The 24,536-nt window shown below is 40.1% G+C and overlaps 1 protein-coding gene and 1 long non-coding RNA gene across 8 annotated transcripts in view; one reads left to right on the forward strand and one right to left on the reverse strand.

The window, feature by feature from the left end:
- Nucleotides 1-19,364, reverse strand: part of MEIS2 (Meis homeobox 2) — a 192,027-nt gene extending 172,663 nt beyond the window's left edge. The window contains exons 1-6 of one of the 5 annotated variants that reach the window (XM_089671299.1): nt 19,310-19,364; nt 13,622-13,851; nt 12,039-12,180; nt 10,255-10,305; nt 8,056-8,106; nt 5,960-6,109 (exon numbers count right to left, since the gene is read on the reverse strand). In XM_089671299.1, the coding sequence (XP_089527425.1) occupies nt 5,960-6,109; nt 8,056-8,106; nt 10,255-10,305; nt 12,039-12,180; nt 13,622-13,827 (600 nt within the window). In that variant the 5' untranslated portion in view covers nt 13,828-13,851; nt 19,310-19,364. Of the gene's footprint in view, nt 1-5,959; nt 6,110-8,055; nt 8,107-10,254; nt 10,306-12,038; nt 12,181-13,621; nt 13,852-14,325; nt 14,632-14,807; nt 15,690-19,309 lie in introns of those variants that run through there. The other 4 variants (XM_089671297.1, XM_089671296.1, XM_089671295.1 and 1 more) reach the window with 4 other exon arrangements.
- Nucleotides 18,116-23,921, forward strand: LOC149467676 (uncharacterized). 3 transcript variants are annotated; one of them, XR_016311886.1, is made up of 4 exons: nt 18,116-20,176; nt 23,438-23,597; nt 23,693-23,768; nt 23,857-23,921. It is a non-coding gene; the product is annotated as an uncharacterized LOC149467676 (long non-coding RNA). The 3 variants fall into 3 exon arrangements; XR_016311885.1 differs by having other exon boundaries at nt 23,438-23,921; XR_016311887.1 differs by having other exon boundaries at nt 18,116-18,768; nt 23,438-23,921.
- The last annotated feature ends 615 nt before the right edge of the window (nt 23,922-24,536 follow it).

Raw genomic sequence — 24,536 nt, forward strand, 5'->3', positions numbered from 1 at the left:
ATCAATTTCACTCCGAATGTCAAAATATATTTTTGTCAGATTCAGTTATGACGCTTTCTACAATTATTTTCTATATAGTATCAAAAACTGGATATCCATTAATTTAAAAAAAGGAAATGTAAAATTAGAAAAAAATAGGATAACACCCTAAGAATGACCAATAAATATGAGCTAGTGGTATTTAAAATGCTGTGAATGTGTCTGAATGATGAAGCCCAGTTTTTCATGATGTGGGCTCCGCACCTGAAACAACTTGTGTCTGACAGTGCCAGTAGACACACACAATGCCCATACTATTGAGGGAAGGCACAGAGTCCACAGCAACTGCACATACAATCCAGGAGAAAGCAGGCCGAGAGCCCCAAGTATCCAGATACAATGGCACAATATAACCCAACAAGAGGACACTAAGGGCAATGCTCCATCCACCAAAAACAGTTTCGCAACATAAAATCCGTAGCCTATTATATTTCCCACAATACAAGTTTTACATTAGCAAGCAGCATTATATACTTGACTGTTGTTAAAAATGAACATTACATTTTGTAATGTAAGCCTACCATGCACATCTTTTATATTGATTCCTCGTGATTATAAATGAGGAGGTGATTTAAAAATGATTATTAACACCTCAAATCTGCAAAGAAATGGTAATTTCAAAGATGAAATTTAAATAAAAAATAAATAATATATATATATATATATATATATATATATATATATATCTTAAAAAACGTACTGGGCTGAGCTGGTGTAAATGATACAAACCTAACAAAAATTATAAACATTTTGTGATACATTAAAATAGTCACCATAATTGAGTACAGTAAAGAATTAATAGCTTGACTTATTAAAAGTTATTTGTACACAGCCTTGTGATCAAACATGGCCACGTTCAGGGATTTTTAACTCCTCCAAGACTTACTGACTATTAGTAGTGAACACACACCACTATAAAAGCAACATGCTCCTAAGCCTCTTACTATTTCTGGGACCTGGTAAGATACCTGAAAACCAACAGCCCAAACAGACTATGCTATAGCAGACTGGCAAAAGTGGCATAGAATTAGAAAAAATGAAAGTGAAACTGTGTAGTTCGGTGACATATTATTGTTATTATTATACAGGATTACATAGTGCCCACAGTTTGCACATATCTAAGTAACACCTTTCCCAACACACTCAACATAGATTAAGAAAAGAGATTTATTTTTTGTTTTTTAGTAATGTGCATGTCATGAATTTTTTTTTTTTTTTTAATTTACTATTTTTGGAAACCAAAACATTCACATATTCATATCCACTAAAAAGCATGAGAAATAGGTTGTGAACCCTTACTTTTTTCACATAACATTCTAGTGGATATCCCAGAGTAGTGGATGATCCATAGAGGGAGGATTATTAAAACCGAAATCTGGTGCAGCTGCGCATGGTAGCCAATCAGCTTTTAACTTCAGCTTGTATCGTTACGTTTTGACAATAAAACCTGAAAGCTGATTGGTTCCTATGCAAATTTCCACCAGATTTTGCAGTCATTTTTAGTAAATCCCCCCATAATACTGTTTGTCACTTGGGTATCATGCAATGGAAGAAATCCTAATCTTTCTACAGTACCACACTAGAAGATATAGAGACGCATGGACACCTTCCCTCTTTTTTCTGCTTCCTTATCCACTAAATGTGTTTAAAGTAGTAATGTTCATCACATAAGCCATATAAACAACAAGCTCTTGCTGACCTCAGGTAACCTCACAAGTGGAAGGAACAAATGTTATTATGAGTGGAGAGGCCTCTCAAAGTTGCACCTCCTGGCGTTGTTGCTGAGCTCTCACAATAAGCAATCAATTGAGCCTTCCATAATGATAATGCTGTCATATTGTATAAAAGAAATCACAAATCTTTATTTCAGGAGAATTAGAAAATGCAGAGTTCACTACATCCACACGAACCCAAAACACAGGTGCAAGCGACTCTAAATATTTTCAAACATTAATCAGATTACTCCCTTGCTAACCAAGTCATGTAATGCCTTCTCCTACCACGGTGAACACGACCATGTTTAATGAAACACATAGCAAGCAAGGAAACATAGGAGAAGGTTGGAGAGTCAAATATAAATATTGCTAAGTGGCCTTGTGTGGATACCTCCAGTCTTCATAATTGAAAAGATAAAGTACGTACAATTAGTGTTTTCATTCTTAACAAAAATTCTATAACAACCTGTGGCTTGCAAACTGGTATTGAACTACAAGTCCCAGCATACCACAGATATCTGAGAATGGACAATATGTCACTGGCTTGCCATATATACTCACACAATATTGCAAATATCAGTGATTCGTTCTTACCCTGAACAACCAATCAGAAATCAGCTTTTGTTTATCTGGCTGCCCTGAACTTCTATACTGGGTATTTGGCAGTTCCGAGACCGGTCTACTGTAAAGGTGTACCAGTATAGTTCCGGAATAAATAGATTCTGTACCTAAACTCCTACATCTTGAAATGTAAGCAGCATATGAAAAAAGAAGTTCTAACTAATACACAGACTAACATAAGCATGTAATAGAAATACATTAAATGCCACTGTTTTTCTGTGCAAGAATTATATGTTTCATGTGCACATAGGTAAACCCTCATTAATTTGAACTATCAATATTGCATGTTAATCCCTTTCCTTAATATTTGATAGTTGGTGATCAGATGTAAGTTATCCAATACCCCAAATATACATTGATGTATCACCCTATACTGATACAGCTTCTATGTGATATATGGCTGATAAATATGAGACAATTTCACAAGTGGCCAAGAGTGGTATAAAGGGTTCATTCTGGAGCCAGGCCTTAGGATAAATAGGTTGAGCCTGAGAGTGAATGTGAATATAAGTCAGTATAGTTGCTTGCTGAGTGCAGTTTTAAGCAGTTAGGTAAAGCTGTGACAATGAATGACAGCAGCTGCAGATCCTTTGATAACTATATAGTTATGAGTTGTTTGTTAGTGGGATTAAGTAAGCTGGCATCACTTATTCCATCATTATATTGTTTGCTTTTAGAACAATCAGTATTTACCAAGAGCATGTCAGAGTTTACATGACTATAAAGAGGGAGGAAGGATGAGAATCTTTACATTAGAGGAGACTGCAATGCGTGACTATGCCGATAGGGGTTTGAATGTGCATTAGGAAAGCAGTGAATGAATTATTTGTCAATTCTTTGGCTGATTCAATAAGAAAAATTGTTATTTACAAGACATATTTGTACCTCAGTCAGTTTTCTCAAGAAAATCCTATTTTTTAATGCATAATTGTTTTGTAGATGTTTTTGAACAGATTTTATGAACCATTGATATTACATTTGCACACTACATCTTCAATATAAGAAGTCACTGTGCAAAGACTATACAGTAGACAAAAAGGCTCATTGCCCTGCGCTTCAAGTTACAGCACAAAACATAACATTTAGCAATCTTAGGTTTTAAAGGCGTATGCACTAAGCTACACTGTGTACCTTTAAGGACTATATCAGAACCAGCCACCAGCATCAAAGCCCAATCTATCCCTCTATGTTCCACTGTGCCCAAAGACCTATCATATTCTCCTGGATAACAGGGTTCTTTGTGGAATTTAATGTGGTAAGATTTAGCAGCCAAAAGATAGTCTATTCTTATGTGTGACAATGCTCACCCCCCCACACCAAAAAAAAATATAGAAAAAAACACCTAATTTTAGGAAATAAAAAAGCAAGCAATGCCTTTAACTATACGTCACACAGAGAATGGGCATACCACAACTAAAGCTCGTAATAAAATAAAAATATATTTATCACTAGGAAAGTAACAGGTAGTTGAACATTACTATTTCCAGTGAAGCTGGTATACAAATACTTAAACAAAACTCATGCCAACACTCTACTTCTGTAATAAATTAAATAGTTGAAAAATAAGAAAACGAATGCCATGTCTAGCAATTGTTTTTTTTAGCTGTTTTTATTGCATTATAGTCTACCATTCAATCTAAACACTATAAACATTAAATATATTATATTTTTCACAGAACACATAACTATACAAAAAAAAATCACCGAAGCCATACTATATATGAAAGTAAAACGATATAGGGAAAATAAAGCAATGAATCTTATGTAAACTGTTTACTTTACAGAAGGTAATGAAGGATGTATGCTAACACCTGCATAAAACATTTATTTTACACTTTAACGTGTTGCATCATTTACATTTCTGAAATTGACAAAACAGAACGTGCATTTAGGCAACTTTTTTTCTATAAAAATAAAAAGTAACTTGTCACTAGCTTCTACGTATTATTGCTTCTAAAAAAAAAAAAAAAAAAAAAAAATATTGCAACCATGCACACCAATACAGTGTTAAAATTAGCTACATACCACATCAGTTGATTTTTATGCTAATTTTTATATTTATGAGAAATATACTGAATGTATTTGCTATAGCTGATTTTGACACATAAAAAAAGCAAAATACTGAAAAAAAAATAAAAATGATAAAACTGACCCGGTCACCTAAGCCATACAGTTCACTGGGACTATAAAAAGGTTCCTTATTACTAAGGAGCAGAGTAAATTGGCTTTAGCTGTTGCCATCTGTCAGACCCTAAACAGGCCGGGTGTGTAATCTACTAAGCGGGACATGAGCTTTTTAGACTGTACTGGGAAAGGAAGCTGTACTTTACAGAGGGGGAGGAATGTATACATGTACTGCAGTATATATACAGATCCTGTCTATTGTTCATCCCTTCCTAAATCCTCAAAACCTTTGGCAACAAAAACTTGGAGCTGGATCAGCGGCCTGAAACAGACCACGGCAGGAACATGTCCTGGAACTCGGTTCACATTTTACTGCACAAACAAGGAACAAAATGAAAACTCTCTTTCTCTCTCTATATATATTATATATATATATTATATAACTGTGATGAACATGCAATGTACTGATATATATATATATATATATATATATACACATTTAGATAACTGTGATGAACATACAACAATGTATATATTACTTCAGGTTTTCAATCTTCTTTGAAGACCCAATACTTAATTACTAAATACATATATATATCTGTGATAATACAATAAGGTAAGGACCATTTTCAGGGTCTTTTTATCCTCCTGAAAACCCCCCAGTTAATTACAAAGACAAGTCTGATTTTCAATAATCACTTAATACTGACACAAGACTGGGAAGTAAAAACAGTCTACTTTCTATTTATAGTGAGGAGGATTACACAGTGGAGGTCACATGGCAAAACACAACAGTAGTGATAACACAGACAACAATAATAAACTACAGCTCCATAAACAGTCATAGAAACACCATAATAACAAGGATTCAGGAACACAGCACTTCAGTCCCTAGCTGACTACTGTCAAACCTTCAATAAAAAGCCTGATTTTTAATGTGCCGAATTATTAAAGTGTTAGAAATCAATGCTTAACCTGTAATGCCGCTGTTAATAATTCTCTCCAGCTCTCCCTAATAGAAAGTCAATTATTGGTTCATTAAATGTTACGATCCTTTACAAGAAGGGGCTCCAGGCGCCTGCCTGGTGTGTACCTTGTACCCAATAAAAAAAATCGCCAAAGGGGAAAAACACAAAAATGAAATATGCACTACAACCGAATAGTTGTGGGATCTGCCTCAGCAGCACACGGGTTAACACGGCTGGAAATAAACGAGCAGAGCCAAGCTAGGACTGAGCCCTGGGCACCACCATAGACTGCACGACTGTGCCCAGCAATACACACTGTGATGTGTACACACAGAGCACGTGGAGAGGATACTCATCCCTCAATACATCCACCATTCCCGGCCACTATATAATCCGCACAGGGCTGTACATAGCACACACCACCATCATCATCATCATCATCATCATCATCAGCAGGCCATCACCAGATGCAATAATGAAGAGGGGACTCACGTGGTCTGCGAGGTTAGTGGAGGATCCCGACAGTTCTTCGTGGTCAGACTTCGAACTCCCGTCCCTCTCATCAATCACTAAATCTATGGGCATTTTTCCTTTCAAACAGCTGATGTATCGATGGCAGAAATTATCGCACAATTCGTGGACCTGGGGAGGTGGGGGGAAGAGGGAAGCATGATGTTTTGGTGGAAAGAGTAACAAGCCAGAGTGTCCTCCAAGAGTAACTATCATTAAGGACTGTAATAGTTGCAGGCAAGGAAACAATAAAGAAATTGTAGCAGCAGATATTATTCTCTGGAGACCCGGGGCAGCAACAAGTAGAGAGGAGGAGAGGAGAGAAGGAAAGGGCTGAGGGGAGAAGGAGAGGTGAGGAAAGACAGAGCAGAGGTATGGGGAAAGGGGGATAGAAGAGGAGAGGAAACACAGAGGAGGCAGAAAGGAAGACAGGAGAGGTGAGGGGAGAAGAAAGGCAAACAATACAAAACAGAGGATAGGTAAAGGAAATCAGAGGAAAAGGGAAGGGGAGGCAGAGGAGAGGTAGGAGAAGACAGAGGAAAAGGTAATGGAAAACAGAAGGCAAGACGGGGACAGGTAAGGGAAGACAGAGGAGAGGTAGGGGATGACAGAAGACAAGACAGAGGAAAGGTAAAGGAAGACAGAGAAGAAGTAATGAAAACAGAGGAGACGCAAGGCACGACAGAAGAAAGGTAAGGGAGAGGAGAGGTAAAGGAAGAGAGAAGAGAGGTAACGCAAAACAGAGGAGACAAAGGAAAAGGACAAGCAAAGCTTAGGAAAGACATGGGTAAGGGTAAGGGAAGATGGACGTGAGGTAAGGGAGGATAGAGAGGGAAGGGGAGAAAATAAGGGAATGGGAGAGATAATGATAAGGCACATGGTAAGGGAAATGTGAGAAGAGAAGTGAGGGAAGAGAAGGTAAGGGACAAGAATAGAAAAGAAGATGAGGCCACAACAGAGAATAAACAATAAAGATGCATGAAAAATGGAATTTCAAGAATAAGAGAAGAAGGAAATAATGTGCAGAGACAGCAGAAGAAATAAGCGAGAAAAGGGAGAAGAAAGCGATCAGAAATTGGCATATAGGACACAATTGGTGGCAAATTTTTGACTGGAGCAGAAATGGTTGAAGGGAATTGTGGGGTGAAGGTAATGACCAGGGAGTAGGCCATGATCAGTGGGAACACACTAGAGTGGGCACCAGAGTATGGAGCTGCCAGTCCACCCCCCCAATACCCGGGATCACCAAGTGTCATCCGTGCCCAGGGGTGCCACCATTACAGAGTTTATTCCTGTTGTATCCGATATCTCTATATCCACATGAGGGGACACATCTATTCCCTCAGTCCGGGTTCACAGCCATGTTCCAGGGGCAAGTGGGCTCCAGTGCCCGGCAAGGGAGCACTCCTCCGGGGGCATCTGGGTGCCACATTCCGCTCACAGATAACTGCATTACAAATTAGCTTTAGCGCTGCGAATTAGTTTCGCTCAATTAAATGTCCACAAGAAATTCGCATAATTGAACCCGACGGCAGAGATAGCGGTGGTGTCATATCTCCGCTGTACCCACAGCATTATTATTCTTATTATGCGGATTAATAACGTATATGAGCTGAATATCGCACACTGAAAAAGAAATCAAGCACTTTTTAAAAATAAATAAATAAAAAGAAATATTACTCAGAAGATTATGCGTGTGTATATGTATATAGATATATATTTATATATCTATATACACAAACAACCTGGGCAAATAATATTGATTATAATTCACCTCAAATATAGATAGATAGATAGATAGATAGATAGATAGATAGATAGATAGATAGACAGACAGATAGATAGATAGATAATTGTCAGTGCAAGCTATGTGGAGGTGAATAATAAATCCAAGAGTAATCCTTGGTCCAGTTGTGCAGTGTGGATGACAGACAGCTGTGGATCAGGCCATGCTGGGTGTTTGGATGGATCTCTCGGTAAATACAGTAGAATTACATTAGGGCACATGTCTTGTAAAGCCCCATACGTTAAACGGAATGTCAGAAGTAAGTGTTCCGTAATGAAAACAATCTATTTACCTTTTCTAATTCCAAGAGATGAAACCGCAAGACTTGGATGGCTTGGATCATCTGCAATGAAAGCAGAGCCGTTATTCTGGGGAGGAAAGTCTCCCTGTGGATGGATGGATTTTGATGTGTGGTCTATGGGAGGTGAGGCAGATCATCGGGACCCCTAGTCGGTCCCCAGCTCGGACAGGCCAGGGTGTCCCTGACAGGAGGGGGTATTAATTATCCAGACTTTTGGTTTATTCCTTGGTCATGGCTCAGTCACTCTGATCTTCCCCCTCCCTGGTTCCCTGAGATTTCTGATGAATGTCCTACCTGCTAATTCACTGCCATGAGGAACATGCTGCTCCACAGGTGACAGCGACACACAAGTGACACTTTCACATTTCCAAATCACAGACAATCCCGCCTGTCCACTTCTAGAGAGCCGACCTCCTCCCCCCTGCACCATTGTTTTCTGTCATTCCCACAGCAGTAAGATTATTTCCCAACAAAATCTGTGCTGGAAAAAATACCACAACACAATGTAACACACTACTACAATACCACTACACAGTACCACCAGCTACTACACACCACTACACAGTACCACCAACTACTGCACACTACTACACCACTACACAGGACCATCAACTACTACACACTACTACAACACTACACAGGACCATCAACTACTACACACTACTACAACACCACTACACAGTACCACCAACTGCTACACACTACTACAACATCACTACTCAGTACCACCAACTGCTACACACTACAACAACATCACTACTCAGTACCACCAACTGCTACACACTACAACAACATCACTACTCAGTACCACCAACTGCTACACACTACTACAACATCACTACTCAGTACCACCAACTGCTACACACTACAACAACATCACTACTCAGTACCACCAACTGCTACACACTACTACAACATCACTACTCAGTACCACCAACTGCTACACACTACAACAACATCACTACTCAGTACCACCAACTGCTACACACTACTACAACATCACTACTCAGTACCACCAACTACTACACACGACTACAACACCACTACACAGTATTACCAACTACTACACACTACTACAACACAACTACACAGTACTACAAGTCACATCACACCACTACACACTACCACAAACTACTAAACATTACTGCAACACCACTACTACTACTACACAGTACTACAAAGTGCTACTCAGTACTACAAGACCACCACACAGTAATACAGTCTATTACTGTGTACTAAACACCACTACTCTTCACTATTACACCACCAAACAGTACTGCACACTACTACTCAGTACTATAACAATACTACACAGTACTAACTACTACAAAACCACTACACAGTACTGTACACTACTACTCAGTACTACAACACCATTATACAGTACTGCACACTATTAATTACTACAGCACCACTACACAGTGTTGCACACTACTACTATTCCAACACCATTACACAGTGCTGCACACTACTACCATTCCAACACCATTACACAGTGCTGCACACAACTACCATTCCAACACCACTACACAGTGCTGCACACTACTACTATTCCAACACCACTACACAGTGCTGCACACTACTACCATTCCAACACCATTACACAGTGCTGCACACTACTACCATTCCAACACCATTACACAGTGCTGCACACTACTACTATTCCAACACCACTACACAGTGCTGCACACTACTACCATTCCAACACCACTACACAGTGCTGCACACTACTACCATTCCAACACTACTACACAGTGCTGCACACTACTACTATTCCAACACCATTACACAGTGCTGCACACTACTACTATTCCAACACCATTACACAGTGCTGCACACTACTACTATTCCAACACCATTACACAGTGCTGCACACTAATACTATTCCAACACCATTACACAGTGCTGCACACTACTACTATTCCAACACCATTACACAGTGCTGCACACTAATACTATTCCAACACCATTACACAGTGCTACACACTACTACTATTCCAACACCATTACACAGTGCTGCACACTACTACTATTCCAACACCATTACACAGTGCTGCACACTACTACTATTCCAACACCATTACACAGTGCTGCACACTACTATCTAGTACTACAACACCACTACAAAGTACTGAATACACACTGCTACACAATATTTCACAGTACTGCACACTAATACAGAGTACTCACCAAGTTATCCAGCTCCGGATTAGAGGAGAAAAGGGGCTTCTCTGCCCTGACCTGGGGACAACACAATCACAAGTTACTACCCAGCAGTCTGTGGACACATCGCCAAACTGAAAGACAGGGTGTTCATGTGTGTACTTCTACGTCCTTTTGCAGTATTTATAGATGTATGTATTATATTTATATTCTACAATTAAATGTATGTATATGATTATTGAGGAAGAAATGCGTGCCTATATATTTCTTCATATATATATACTGTATGTAATAATGTTTTACTCCAAAATACTATTTACACCACAATTCCTCCCTTATTTTCCTGGAGCGATATTTTACATGTTTTTACTTCTTTGGAGTATAACACTTTATAGTTACATTTGAAATAATGTAACAGTTACATTTCTAGTAAATATGACGTATTACCCTGAGCGCGGCTTGTATGATACAGGGACCGAGAAATCTAGGAATACTTGGCATAAATTACATGTATCCAGAATTAGAAAGGATATGATACAAGCATGCAGTAATAAAGGGATATATAATACAAACACCCAGCGATAGAAAGGGTATAATACAAGCAGCCACTTATAGAAAAGATATAATACAAGCATCCAGAAATAGAAGGGATATAATTTAAGAATCCACCGAAAAAAGGGATATTTTTTAAAGTATGCAATAAATGAGATATAATACAAGTATCCCGTAATATAGAGAGTATACTGCGATAAAAACACCCAATAACAAAAGGGGTATATTACAAGTATCCCGTAATAAATTAACACAATACAAACATTCAGTAATAATGGGGATCTATAGGCATGCATTAATGAAAGTGAGACAAGTATCCATTAATAGAAGGAATATAATTTCAGAAACCGGTAATAATTGGGATATAATGCAGTCATGCATAAATAGAAGGGATATAATACAAGTAGCAAGTAAAAATGGGAATATGATACAAGTATCCATTAATAGAAGGAATATAATACAAGAATCCAGTAATAACGGGGATAAAATCCAAGCACCCAGTAATAAGGGGGGTATATTAGAAGCACTCAGTAATAAGGGGGATAATGCAAGCTCCCAATAAAAAGGGGAGTATAATAAAAGCAACCCAGTAATAGACGGAATATACTCAAATAAAAGAAGATATTTAATACAGGCACCTAGTATTAGGGGAGATATAATACAAGCACCCAGTATTAGGGAGGGGGGGGTACAATACAGGCACCCAGTATTAGGGGGGATATAGTACAGGCACCCAGTTTTAGGGGGGGGGGTGTATAATACAGGCATCCAGTATTAGGTTGGATATATTTCAGGCATTCAGTATTAGGGGGGATATAATACAGGCACCCAGTATTAGGGGGGATATATTACAGGCATCCAGTATTAGGGGGGATATAATTCAGGCACCCAGTATAAGGGGGGGATATAATACAGGCACCCAGTATTAGGGCGATATAATACAGGCATCCAATATTAGGGAGATGTAACACAGGCACCTAGTATTAGGGAGGGGGGTATAATACAGGCACCCAGTATTAGGGAGGATATAATTCAGGCACCCAATATAAGGGGGATATCATACAGGCACCCAGTATTAGGGGGGATATAATACAGGCACCGAGTATTAGGGGGGATATAATACAAGCACCCAGTATTAGGGGGGATATAATACAAGCACCCAGTATAAGGGGGATATTATTATACAAGCACCCAGCAATAAAGGGAATATAAGACAAACATCCAGCGGTCCGGGGTGAATAGTCGGCGAGATGATTGACCTGTTTGGCGAATACAGCGATGTCTTCATTAAAGGAATCGGACGAGCACACGTCCCCTCCTGCTACTCCCGGCTCCCGCGGGGTACACGTCGCCAGTTCACATTTCTCAAAGACCAGAGCTAGAAGAGGGAAGAGGGGGTGTCTGTGCGGACCCCACAACAAACCACCATCAATAAACCACCATCACAACAGACATTCAATGACAAAACTACATTATGTAAAAAAAATAAAATAAAATAAATCACAACACATTCAGCTAAATTCACTTTCATGTTTACTGTAATCCTAAATCTAGGGAGAGAGTGTGAGATTGGTGACCCCGGGAAATAACAGAATGTTGAAATAAATGGGGTCCAGGAAATAATCTCTGCTCCAGCAAAACGGCACATGTGAAATCTTAATGATCATATGACAATTTGTGTCTGCTGAATAAAGGATTTGCAGGTTTGCTGTGCATAGCAACAAGCTGATTTTTAATCCTCTCTTTATTTGCTCCTTTAATCCTTAATTGGTCGGTATTAGGAATCCTGAGTGGCTCTAATGAAGTTGCAATGTTTTGCAGGGAATTATCAGGCCCGGCTCATGGCCGGGAAGCTGAATTGTTGCCTTCCCTGTCCCCTATCAGTCCTGATCATTTCATGGGGGAGATGTTTATCTGACATGTGTGTATATAGGGGACACCGATCTGATTATATTTATCTGACATGTGTATATAGGGGACACCGATCTGACTATATGTTTCTGACATGTGTGTTTACAGAGCCACCGATCTGACTATATTTATCTGACGTGTATAGGAAGCACTGGATTACTATACTTATCTGACATTTCTGTGTATAGGGGGCACCGGGTTGTGGTGACTATACTTATCTGACATTTGTATGTAGGGAGAACCAAAATGACTATACTTATTTGACATGTATATATAGGAGCGCCGATTTGATCTGACTATACTTATTTGACTTGTGTATATAGGGGCATCGATCTGATCTGACTATACTTATTTGACATGTCTATATAGGGGGCACCGATCTGATCTGACTATACTTATCTGACATGTGTATATAGGGGGCACCGATCTGATCTGACTATACTTATCTGACATGTGTATACAGGGGGCACCAATCTGATCTGACTATACTTATCTGGCATGTATATATAGAGGGCACTGATCTGAGTATACTTATCTGACATGTGTATACAGGGGGCACCAATCTGATCTGACTATACTTATCTGGCATGTATATATAGAGGGCACTGATCTGACTATACTTATCTGACATGTGTATACAGGTGGCACCGATCTGATCTGACTATACTTATCTGACATGTGTATATAGGGGGCACCGATCTGATCTGACTATACTTATCTGACATGTGTATACAGGTGGCACCGATCTGATCTGACTATACTTATCTGACATGTGTATATAGGGGGCACCGATCTGATCTGACTATACTTATCTGACATGTGTATATAGGGGGCATCGATGTGATCTGACTATACGTATCTGACATGTGTATATAGGGGGCACCAGGCTAACTATGCTTCTGCCAACATTCCCGATTCCAGCAGTACCTACCCATAAATGGCATCTTTGTCCCGTTTAAGGGCATCGTTGACAGCAGACCCCATGCTGGTGGGCATAACATTGGGGTGGGGGGCATGAGTCCCATAGTGCTGGCTGGCATGTAAAGGGGGTCCGTGGTTTAAATGGTGTACCGGTGGGATAGGTCGAGGGGCATGTGGGTCACCATACATAGAGGTTGGCACCCCCACTCCGTCCATGGCATAGTGCGGTAACTCATCGTACTGCCAGAGAAAAGAAAGACAAAGAATTAGAAAGAAAAGACAGAAAAAATACAAAAACAGAAACAAAAAAAGGAAGAAACTCGTGAAAGAGCAAAGTAAAAGCTCCGAGGGTGAGAGGCCTGATCAGGAAGAAAAATAATAAGAGTAATAATCAAAATAATAATAAAACTAAATGAAAAAGAGTGTGCAATGAGCTGACAGACTGCAAGCATTGATTGGAAGAGGCCAGACAAAGAAGAAAAACAGTAATAATAATAATAGTAATAAAATAAGAAGAAAAACGAGTGTGAAATGAAGTAACAGACGACAAGCAATGGTTGCGAGAGGTCCGACAAAGAAGAAAATAATAATAAATAAAAAAAAAAGAAAATAATGTGAAATGAGATAAAAAGGTGAGCATAAAAAGTGTTGATTGGGAAAAGTCCAGGGCAATAAATAAATATAAGTCCCGGCTGGAGGAGGCTGAAGAGTTACCAGGAACATTGAGGCGTGTGCGGACTCTTTACTGCTCATCCAAAAATGTACAAAAGAACAAAAAAGAAGTGCAAGCTCTTCGCCGAAGAACTAGAACATGGGCAGATGGAAAGACGGCGACTGCGAGGAAAAGCTGCAAAAATCAAGCTGGAGGATAGGACTGACATGAGGAAGCAGAGGAGCAGGAAGAGAAAACACTGACTACTGAGAGAGAAAGAAGACAGAGAGAGAGAGAGAGGAAGAGAGAGAGAGCGAGAGAGGAGAGAGAGAGAGGAGAGAGAGGAGAGAGAGGTGTGTGTATGTGTCAGAGACAGAGCAGGAGAGAGGCGTGCAGGAGACACACAAAGCACTGATCACTCATATCCATCCTTTATTAACACACACATATATACATCCTGAATCGTAAATGGCACCCCCACCCCGGGCTCACATACCCCCCATGCAAGCCTTGCGCTGCTCTGTGTCAGGGCATTTAAACCTACCCTTTGCGCCATCAATAAACGCCTGTGTGTGCGCCCTATAGTGCTGTCTCCGTGTCCCGGGCTGCTGGGAAGGGAAAAGGGGGCCAGGGGTGGGGGGGTGAGGGGGGAAACGGACAAATTGTTTCTCTTTTTTCTTTCTGCAATCCAGCAGAGCTGCTGCTTCTTCTTCCTCTGCCCGGCTCCGACAACACCAGAGACCGACAATCATACAAGCATGCTGCACAGGAAGGCCAAACTCTCTGAAAGGTCTTCTTTGTGGTCCGCGGCGATGTGTGGCGAAGTGTCCCGAATGTAGGAGTTCAGTGCCGGCCCAGGGCAGAGCCACATGTACCCAGGCTGGGGACTCTCATGGCGCTCCGCCACTTCAGATGTCAATCAGAGGCAGAGCATGTCAAGGTGCTGAGTGAGGGATGGTGGCAGGAGAGGAGGAGGAAGATGATGGTGGTGATCGTGATGAAGATGAGCAACGAATCTTCCAGCCCCTTCTCTCTCTCTCTCTTTCTCTCTCTCCCTCTGATGCTTCTATCTTTCTGTAACTCCTCTTGACAGCTCCCTACAGATCTCTGTCTCTTTTATTTTTTTCCCCCAATAACACGTGAAAAAAAAATCAGGATCCAAATGACTAAAAAAATACCAAGAAAAAAAAATCAAATAAATACAAAAATATCTTTTAGTAACAAAGTAAAAGCAATAAAAAAGTCCAAAGTGCTTGGGTGTGCAGGGAGTGAGGAGCTGGGTGGTGGAGGGGATTTTGCAGCCTGTCTCTGGCAGATGAGTGACTGCTGGCAGGTTGGCTGCTGCTGGCTTATACAAGAGGCTCAGTTTGTGGAGCTGATCGGCGGGAGAATGAAAATGACGGAACCCGGAAGTAGAGGGAGCCAGAGCCAGTCCTACCGCACAGACACATGGAGGAGGCAGAGACTAGGAGGCGATGCGATGGGCGCCGTGCAATCAGGAGTGCAGGGAGGCAGGGAAGGGGAGGGAGGCGACATCCACAGGCCATCCTTCCAGCAGCCAGCCTCAGCCCTCATTATCCTAGTCACAGGCTAATTCCACAACCATCCCCTGTACTGCATGTCAGTACACACTGCTGACCCATTAACCCGATCAGTGCCAGGCGAGCAGGAGACAACACACGTGCGATAAATGTGCGAGTTGTGCGATCCTCCAGCACAGCCTCATCGCACGTGGAGGAAAGTCATCACCGTTCTGTGCTGTGATCACAAGGGGCTTCCATCGCCTGCGATCTTCTTCCACAATGGCCTGGGGCTGTCACAGCCAGGAGGTCACAGGAAAGGGGAGGAAGTGAAGGTGACACCAAGTGGGGGGGACACTGTGACAGCCAGACCTGGCAGAATCTGATGAGAATGGATGGCATACCAGAGGGTGGATTTACTAAAATCAAGTAGACTTTTCACTTTATGAGGGAAGTTACACTTTGTAAGGGAATTATACCCAGAGATGAGTGAATGAGGTGCAATTTCACTATGCTAAACAATAGCCAATCACATGCAAGGAAAATGAAAAGACAGTATTTGACTGGAATATAAAACTTTAAAAGGGAAATTGCACTTTGAAAGGAAATTATCCCCAGAGCATAGTAGAGAAAAGTCTAGTGAGGCGTGCGGATTTTCTGGGTATGGTCGGAGATTAATGAATGAAGTGCAATGTCACCTTGCTAAAAAATACTCAAACACATGCATGGAAAATGAAAGAACAGCATCTTTGCTTCCATTTGATTGGAATATAAAATGTTAAAAAGAAAGTTGCACTTTGCAAGGAAATTCTCCCCAGAGCTTAGTTAATAAAGTGAAGCCCTGCTGAACACTGATCAAATGGAAACAAAATGCTGTTTTTTTCAATTTTCCTTGCATGTGATTGGGTATTTTTTTTAAGAAAGTCAAGTTACAATACATATAGTAAACTCTGGTGAAAATGTCTTTGCATAGTGCAACTTCTCTTACAATGTGAACAGCCTGTGCGCCTTTACTAAATCAACCCCTATGTGTATCTATCAATGACCCAATATTGCAGTGAAGTTACACCACATTCACTAACCTCAAGGGAACATTTCCTTGCAAAGTGAACTGTAAATCAACCCCCCAGGGGTTGATTTACTAAAATCAAGTAAACTCCTAACCAGGGGGGGACTGCCCAAACTCAAAAAAGCCTATGAAAAAGGTACCAGGGGCATCTCCTGGGGCCCCCTACTGACCCCGGGCCCTCGGGCAGTGCCCAAGTTTCCAAATGGTCAGTCCGCCCCTGCTCCTAACTTCATAGGGGACGCTGCACTTTGTAAGGGAATTATCCTCAGAGTTTAGAGAATGAAATGAAGCCTCGCTGACTACCGTAATCATATCAAATGGAAGCAAAATGTTTTTTTTTTTCATTTTCCTTGCATGGGATTGGGTATTTTTTAGCAAAGTGAAGTTGCACTACTTCACATTCACTATGCTCTAGGGAACATTTCCTTGCAAAGTGAACAGTAAATCAACCCCCCGGGGTTGATTTAAATCAAGTAAACTCCAAACTTCATAGGGGAAGTTGCACTTTGTGAGGTCATAAATGAGGTGAAGTCCTGTTGACCATCATCCAATCAAATGGAAGCAAAATATGCTGTTCTTTTCCCCCCCCCCCCATTTTCCTTGCATTTGATTGGGTATTTCCTTTAAGAAAGTAAAGTTACATCACATTCACTAAGCTCTGGTGAAGAATTCTTTACAGAGTGCAAGTTCCCTTGCAATGTGAACAGCTTATATGCCTTTAGTAAATCAACCCCTATGTGTAGCTGTCAATGATTAAATGTTTAGCCAAGATTCATAAGAGAGCTGATTCAGATCTGTGGAAGACAGAAGTAAGGATGATTGATTCTATTACGGTATAGAGGATATGCACCCAGTAATGGGTATGTTCACAGTACATGTTAGTAAAAAAGAGGGATCTGCTTTGACTTTGAATGTCCGACCATGTGCAGGAGAAATAAAATACAAAGAGGATTTTGTTCTAGCACGTGATTGGCTGTTGCGCTTCCCCTTATTTGCTGACATTCCATGAGCCTGTCCTGCAGCCTAGAGGTGAGTGTGAACTTTGTGGTGTGATGTGTGCACAGGTATTAGTGCAGTAATACTTGCTAATGGCAGTGCTAATGACAGTCGGGCTATTTACTAAATGAAGTAAAATGCTGCACCCCCGAGCAGCCAGCCATCCTTTACATGAGAAGCAGAAACACCCAGAGGTTCTCAGGGGGAGGGGGGGGATGCCTCTCTCGGTTTTGTCTTGTTGCCCAATCCGTTTGCTGGAAGTGAAACCTGCTTTAGACCTCAGAACAGTCAATTACCACAAGTCCTGGAGCCCATCAATCATGGCCGGGGCCTGAAGTTTGCAGGGGGCGGGGGGCTGGCTCTGCCTTCACATTGTACACTGATGGCCCCTCTAATGCTCCATCTCAGTAATCATCACAGCAGTTGCTATTTTCTAAAGTAGAAAAGAATTAGGAATCTTAGTTAATGAGTGAGTTTAACATGTAGGATGCCATAGGGGTGGCATGAAAATGGCAGCATTCTTCCAGCTGATGGGGTCACTTTCCTCCTGCACAGTCCAGGGTGGGGATCCTCCGACACCACTGACACTGGGCTCTCATTAGGTGCAGACATGATTTAAAGTGACCTGGCTGCTGCTTCCAGCAGGGAAAGGGTTAGGCTGCTGGGGCTGAATCCACCCTAAACCTAGATGTCTGAGCAAAAATCCTGACAGCCACTGCCAGGGATGGAGAGGGACAGCACCGCCTGGGACAGGGAGCCCCGGCTGGCGGGGACGCCACGGCTACTGCAGGCGCTGGGGGTCAGGCAGCATTGCTTTTAGCTTCGCGGGGCTCAACTCAAGGCTGGGGGAATGGACAGTTATTCCACAGCAGGCTTAAAAAGTGGAAACAATAACTTGAAGAGAGGGTTTCTGATGCAAGGTGAGTGCATTACTAATACCAACACTGACTGTCCATAGGCACATATTCACATTTCTAACAAAAATCAACATTCAGAGAATAATCGTCACAATTCACGTTTGTAATATTACTGAGTGCACAGTGCTGGCTTCTTCCACACCTGGGTGTAGAACATATCAAATATACACACTACTGTTATCTATATACATTCACATACATACTCTCACACTTGTATATATAAAAAAAAAATAAAAAAAAAAAAATATATATATATATATATATATATATATATATATATATTATAATGTATCTATCTATGATGCTATCGTACATACTGGATTTTTATTTTTAGTATTAATCTAAATAACTGTCTGACAACTAAATGTATCTCCTAATAAACAAGTGTTGCTTTTTATTAATTTAATTAACTGAATGGGGACAAATGGACACGGTATATATATATAAATGTATACGGAGATATAATATATATATATTCTTAACCCAGTGTGTAAACATCTATAACAATTGCAATAGCAGTGATGAGGATTTGTATCATACTCACCTTAATTGCACAATGCAGATTTTGCCGCTACTAGAAGAGCTTTGCAACTTGTTACTGGATATTAAAATCTATAAAGAAAACCACATACAAAAAAGAACAAACAAAAAAACAAAACAAAACAAAAAAATAGTGAGAATAATATTTGCTGTTTGTGTTGAATTTACAGAAATTCGGCTGTGCTGTTCTGCCTATAGGTTGTTGTCACTGGTAAAGATTTTATTATAAAAAAAGCTTTTTTAAATTGAACTATTTTAACACTTTTAGTAATAAAGTGACTGATTGGCATATCAGATGCTGTAAATTCAACTCCAATAACAAGACAACCAAATGACAGAAATAGGACTACAGTTTTTCTTATATTAAAATGATTTTTATTATTCTGCCGTGTCCTGTAAAATCTAATAAATGCAGTTCCATTAAAAAAAAGGGGTTGGTCTTCCAAGTGTTAAAATAGAAAGCAAAATCTTTTCATTTTTTTTATGTAAAATAAAAGAAAGACCGATGCTGAGTTGGTCTGGCTGCAAATGGCTTTAACAGCCGGTGAAGTGTCAGCTCTGGGGGTTAGATGGGGGTCAGTGGTGGGGTGACAACTCTGATTGCCCCGGAGTGAGGACTCCAGCTGTGTGTGGATTCATTAGCAGAACACTAAAACAATGCAAACAGCCCCGGAGCTTAGATCTTCTTCACAAGAGCCGGGGACAATTGCAGCGGGCCACTTAAAACCACCTTGTGACAACAGCAGCTGGGCATTAGGTCTCTAACACAGGGACAAATGAAAGAGCCACTCCAACTTCAACAGGACACTTTCCATTAAACACAGAAAAAGGATCTGATCGGGGGCTTCCCTTACCCTGTGGCGACGGGCAGGTAAAACAAATATCCAGAGTCTCTCCTCTTTGCAGATGGCCATTGTCATGCGGAATTATTGGTAGAAGTAAAGGGGTATATATATATATATTTATATATGAAACTGTATGAAATCGTCTGGCTCTCCAAATCACAGGGAACATTTGTCCTTTCGGTGTAAAGACTGCCTATTCCAGTAATAATAGTAATAATGTTTGTTACTTTGCAGAAGTTTTTTTCCTTTATTTTTTAAGGACTTAAAAGCTCTATAAATAGTGATTTGTTTTTCTGCAGAGGTCCATCCATGTGTCCTGTACTAGACATACAAACCCCCCAATTCTCCTTTATTATCTCAGTGTGCTTCTTGTATTTTTTTTTAAAGGAGAATTAAATATTATCAGTGATCAGGGGAGCATAATTAAGATTTCTTTCCTTTTTTCCTGCTCCATGGAAATGTTTATTTGGCCTGCTCATCAGATTACATGTACAATGTATACATTAGGTGGGCTGGTCAGTTTGTATGTATATTCGTAGCTCAGTATGGGGATCAGACCCAGTTCCCTGCCCCCTCCTCACTCTGAACCTCTCCAAACAGTGTCAGTTTGGTTTGTTTTTTCTTCTTTCCAGTGTTTTATTTCTCGCTCCTACTCCAAAGTCAGTGTGACCTCTGTGTGACCTTGGCAGATTTGGGGTGTGTGTATGTGTGTGGGGGGGTCTGAACATTTCATTCAGCCCCATGCTCTGTGCCCTGGTGTCCTTCCTTCTCCAGCCTAACCACACAGCGCTGCTTCCAGCCTATCCACAGCGCTCTTTCGCCCCCTGCTGGCTGTCTTCTCCATCGCTCTGCATTTCCAACGAAGAGATCGCTAATAAAGAGTATTCGTGTTCTGGATTTCATTATTGCACTCAGCGAATCCCGGCTACAATATTCTGGATCTGAAGAAAAGTGCAAAGAACACGTTTAATTAAGATTATACCTGGTCGGTCTAACCCCTGAATCTCAAGACAGCTTATCTGCTACAATACATAGAGTATTGCAGATAGAATGCCAGGGTACAAGGATGGATGGATGGATCAGAGAACGATGAGCACTGACCTGTCCTAAAGTGTGTCCAGCAGTACAATAGTTTCCTCTTTTCTCTCCATCACCGAATTGCTTAGAACAGGAATCTGATCAGGAGCAGAGTATTATATTATACAACCCGATTATTACCCTCAACTAGAAGTCTGCTGCTGAGACCCAAGGGAAAGAAAAAATAATAATTTCATCTGTATTAATTGTGTCTTACCAGGGCACCAGGCGAAAGCTTCTGTAATCTATATTCCATTCTGTGTATTCAGTATATTCAGTATGGTCATTCAGGAGAAGGATCTTCATTGTCAGCCATGTGACTGTAACTTCAAATCTTATTCGACTCACCTGAAATAAATATCGCTCTTTTTTGTAAATGACGATCCTTGTCCTGATGTGTTATCCCTGTATATTGAGCCTGTTGCGTATGAAATGGATTTGCATTATATGTATACATGTTGTATTAATATATTAAGATCGATTCCACAATAAAGAACCGCATAGTGTACTACTGGTGTATCTGGAGAGAGAACACCTCTGTGTCCAGGTCATCCTCTACAAGGCAGTAGATTATTATTATTAATATTATCATCGTATGTATTGCTGTCAGTAATATAATTAATATTGTTATTAGAATTATAATTACTAGTATTATTACTATCAATATTACTAAATGACAACAGTGTGTCCCTTATTGGAGAGCCCAGCACCGATATATATACTGTCTTGCTGATATCTAAAGTGTCCCAGCATTGTCTATCTATCTATCTATCTATCTATCTATCTATCTATCTATCTATCTATCTATCTACAAAATATATATATATATATATATATATATATATATATATATATATATATATATATATATATATATATATATATATATATATACACACACACACACTATATATATGCTGTCTACACACACTATTTATACACTATATATATAAACTATATCTACTGTCTTACTGGAGAGCCCAGCACCGATAAAATCTGCAGAGTCCCAGCATTGTCTACCTATATATACTCTTTCTCTCTCTCTATACCCTATATGAGCTGTCTACCTATATATACTATCTACCTATAAATAAACATATATATATATATATATATATATATATATATATATATATATATATATATATATATATATATATACACTGTCTATCTATCTATCTATCTATCTATCTATCTATCTATCTATTATCTATCCTGTCTCTATATAAATATATATATTTTTATAATTATATATACTGTATATATATACTGTCTACCTATATGTATACTATATGTACTGTCGTATTGGAGAGCCCAGCACCGATGACATCCCCACAGAGTGTTCCCAGCACCGTCCCCACATGCACTGTTTGTGTACACATGTTCCTGTTATCAGTGTGTGCAGACTGCCGTGTATTCATTCCTCCCGGGTAAGTAAATAGTGTCTACCTGGCTCTCCGGTCCCCTGTAATGTGTTTATTTATTGCAGTGACACACATGGAAGGAGAGATTATTTGTACACATTACGGATACAGAAAGAGTGCTAAGTAAGGCAGAAAGCCCAGATCCCAGCCCAGTCATTATACCTGCCCTGTGCCTGTGCAGAGCCGGACATCCATGTTGTATTTACAGATGACCGGTGCTTGTTTCCATCTTTTTTATTATTTCATTCCTTTGGGTGTATGGAAGGAACACAGGCTCGCTTTACCCAGAAGGAAAATGATTTCTTTAGTAAATCACCCCCAGTGTGAATTCATCACTGCCATAGTTAAGCATCTTTAGTGAATAAAACTGATATATCTCAGCCTCAATTTCTGCCTATCTCGATAATTATATAATTAATTACTCCAGGCACGAGATTACACTGTCATTAATCAGTCACATTATTAAGTACAGCAGATAGGGAGCAGCTGTGCAGTGCATCGGCAGGGCAAGAGTTAACCCGGAGCTATTCCTCCCCATTGTAGGTAAAGGTGTGATCTATTAATAAACAGGAACGCATCGGTCATATGTATAGATGTTCTATACAGGATATAATCGGTCCAATGCCACACACTCGTGATCTAGGTAAATCAGCCCTCAGACATTTATTTGTACCATACATTTACCGTTTGTAATTCATTTTACACTTAACAAGCCAAACACTTAATTCTCTGTATACATAATTAACGAAAAGTACAATTCCCTTGCCTCTATGTACTGTTCCACAGCCCTGACTACAAATAACCTGTACAGCTATGCTAAGGACGATGAAAAGAAGATGGATTCCCCTAATAAAGAAGCAGCTGGTGAGGGACTACAACTGACAGCTACCCATACAGGGTAATAAGGCACTCTACTATGCCATCAAATGAAGATCCTATGCCACAGGTAGGTGGGCTAGATTCTATAGCCATGATCTGAAGGATATCCTGGAACCTGTATTCCCCCAAGGAAGATGTTTGCTGTGTCCTTGTTCTATGCAGTGGTCCCCCCCAATCCACAATGAGGTTCGCTCAATGGAACAATGGAAAAAACACTGAGATTGTGTAAAGCACAGATGTAAGTATACAGAAACCAGTTCAGTGTGCAAAGACCTCTGATCAGTCCCTAACATTTATTGCAACGTTCACCTTTCTCTCTACTGTAGGTCTGTTTGAATCCAAATGTCTAATGAATGGAGGAAAATAAACATGGATCTTCTGCCTATAGAAACCAGACTCCAGCTATATTCTTTTTAAAGTGGTATTAAACCCAGTATCAAACATTTCTTATATTGCAGCTTACAAATTCTTAGATGTGATGGCTGCATTAGCTTTCTTTTTTAGGCTTTCTTTCCTTTATTTTCATCTGGTGATCCAACCAGAAAGTCTGTTGCATTTCAAAAGAACAGGCTCTCCTGCAAAACATATCATTTAGAGGGATGAGACACACCATTCAACACTAGCAGTTTTAATTATTTATGTAAAACGTTTATTCCAAAAGGAAAAAAACTGTTTGCTGTAACTGCTTATAAAGTGTGAGCTGGAGTTTGGCTTCATTTTGTTAGTGTATCCAAATCTGCTAGTACCTGTAACACTTCTTCCCCCCTCCCCCCACCCAGACTGACATTGATGTTGTCCAAAGGTGCCCCTGTGCACCTTCATCCAGAGTAGGGGCACTCTAATACAGGAGGTATGTTACTGGCCAGATCACCAGGTGAAAACAGAGGGAAACAGTTTAAAAAAAGGAAACAAATGCAGCCACCACATTCAATGATTGGCAAGCTGCAATTTAACACATTTGTGGTTTTGGGTTTAATACTGCTTTAAATATAATCTGTGAATGGAG

The sequence above is a fragment of the Staurois parvus genome, unplaced genomic scaffold (assembly GCF_062004578.1).
Source record: "Staurois parvus isolate SC_StPar_1 unplaced genomic scaffold, SC_StPar_1.0 ptg000104l, whole genome shotgun sequence".
NCBI classification, from domain to species: domain Eukaryota; kingdom Metazoa; phylum Chordata; class Amphibia; order Anura; family Ranidae; genus Staurois; species Staurois parvus.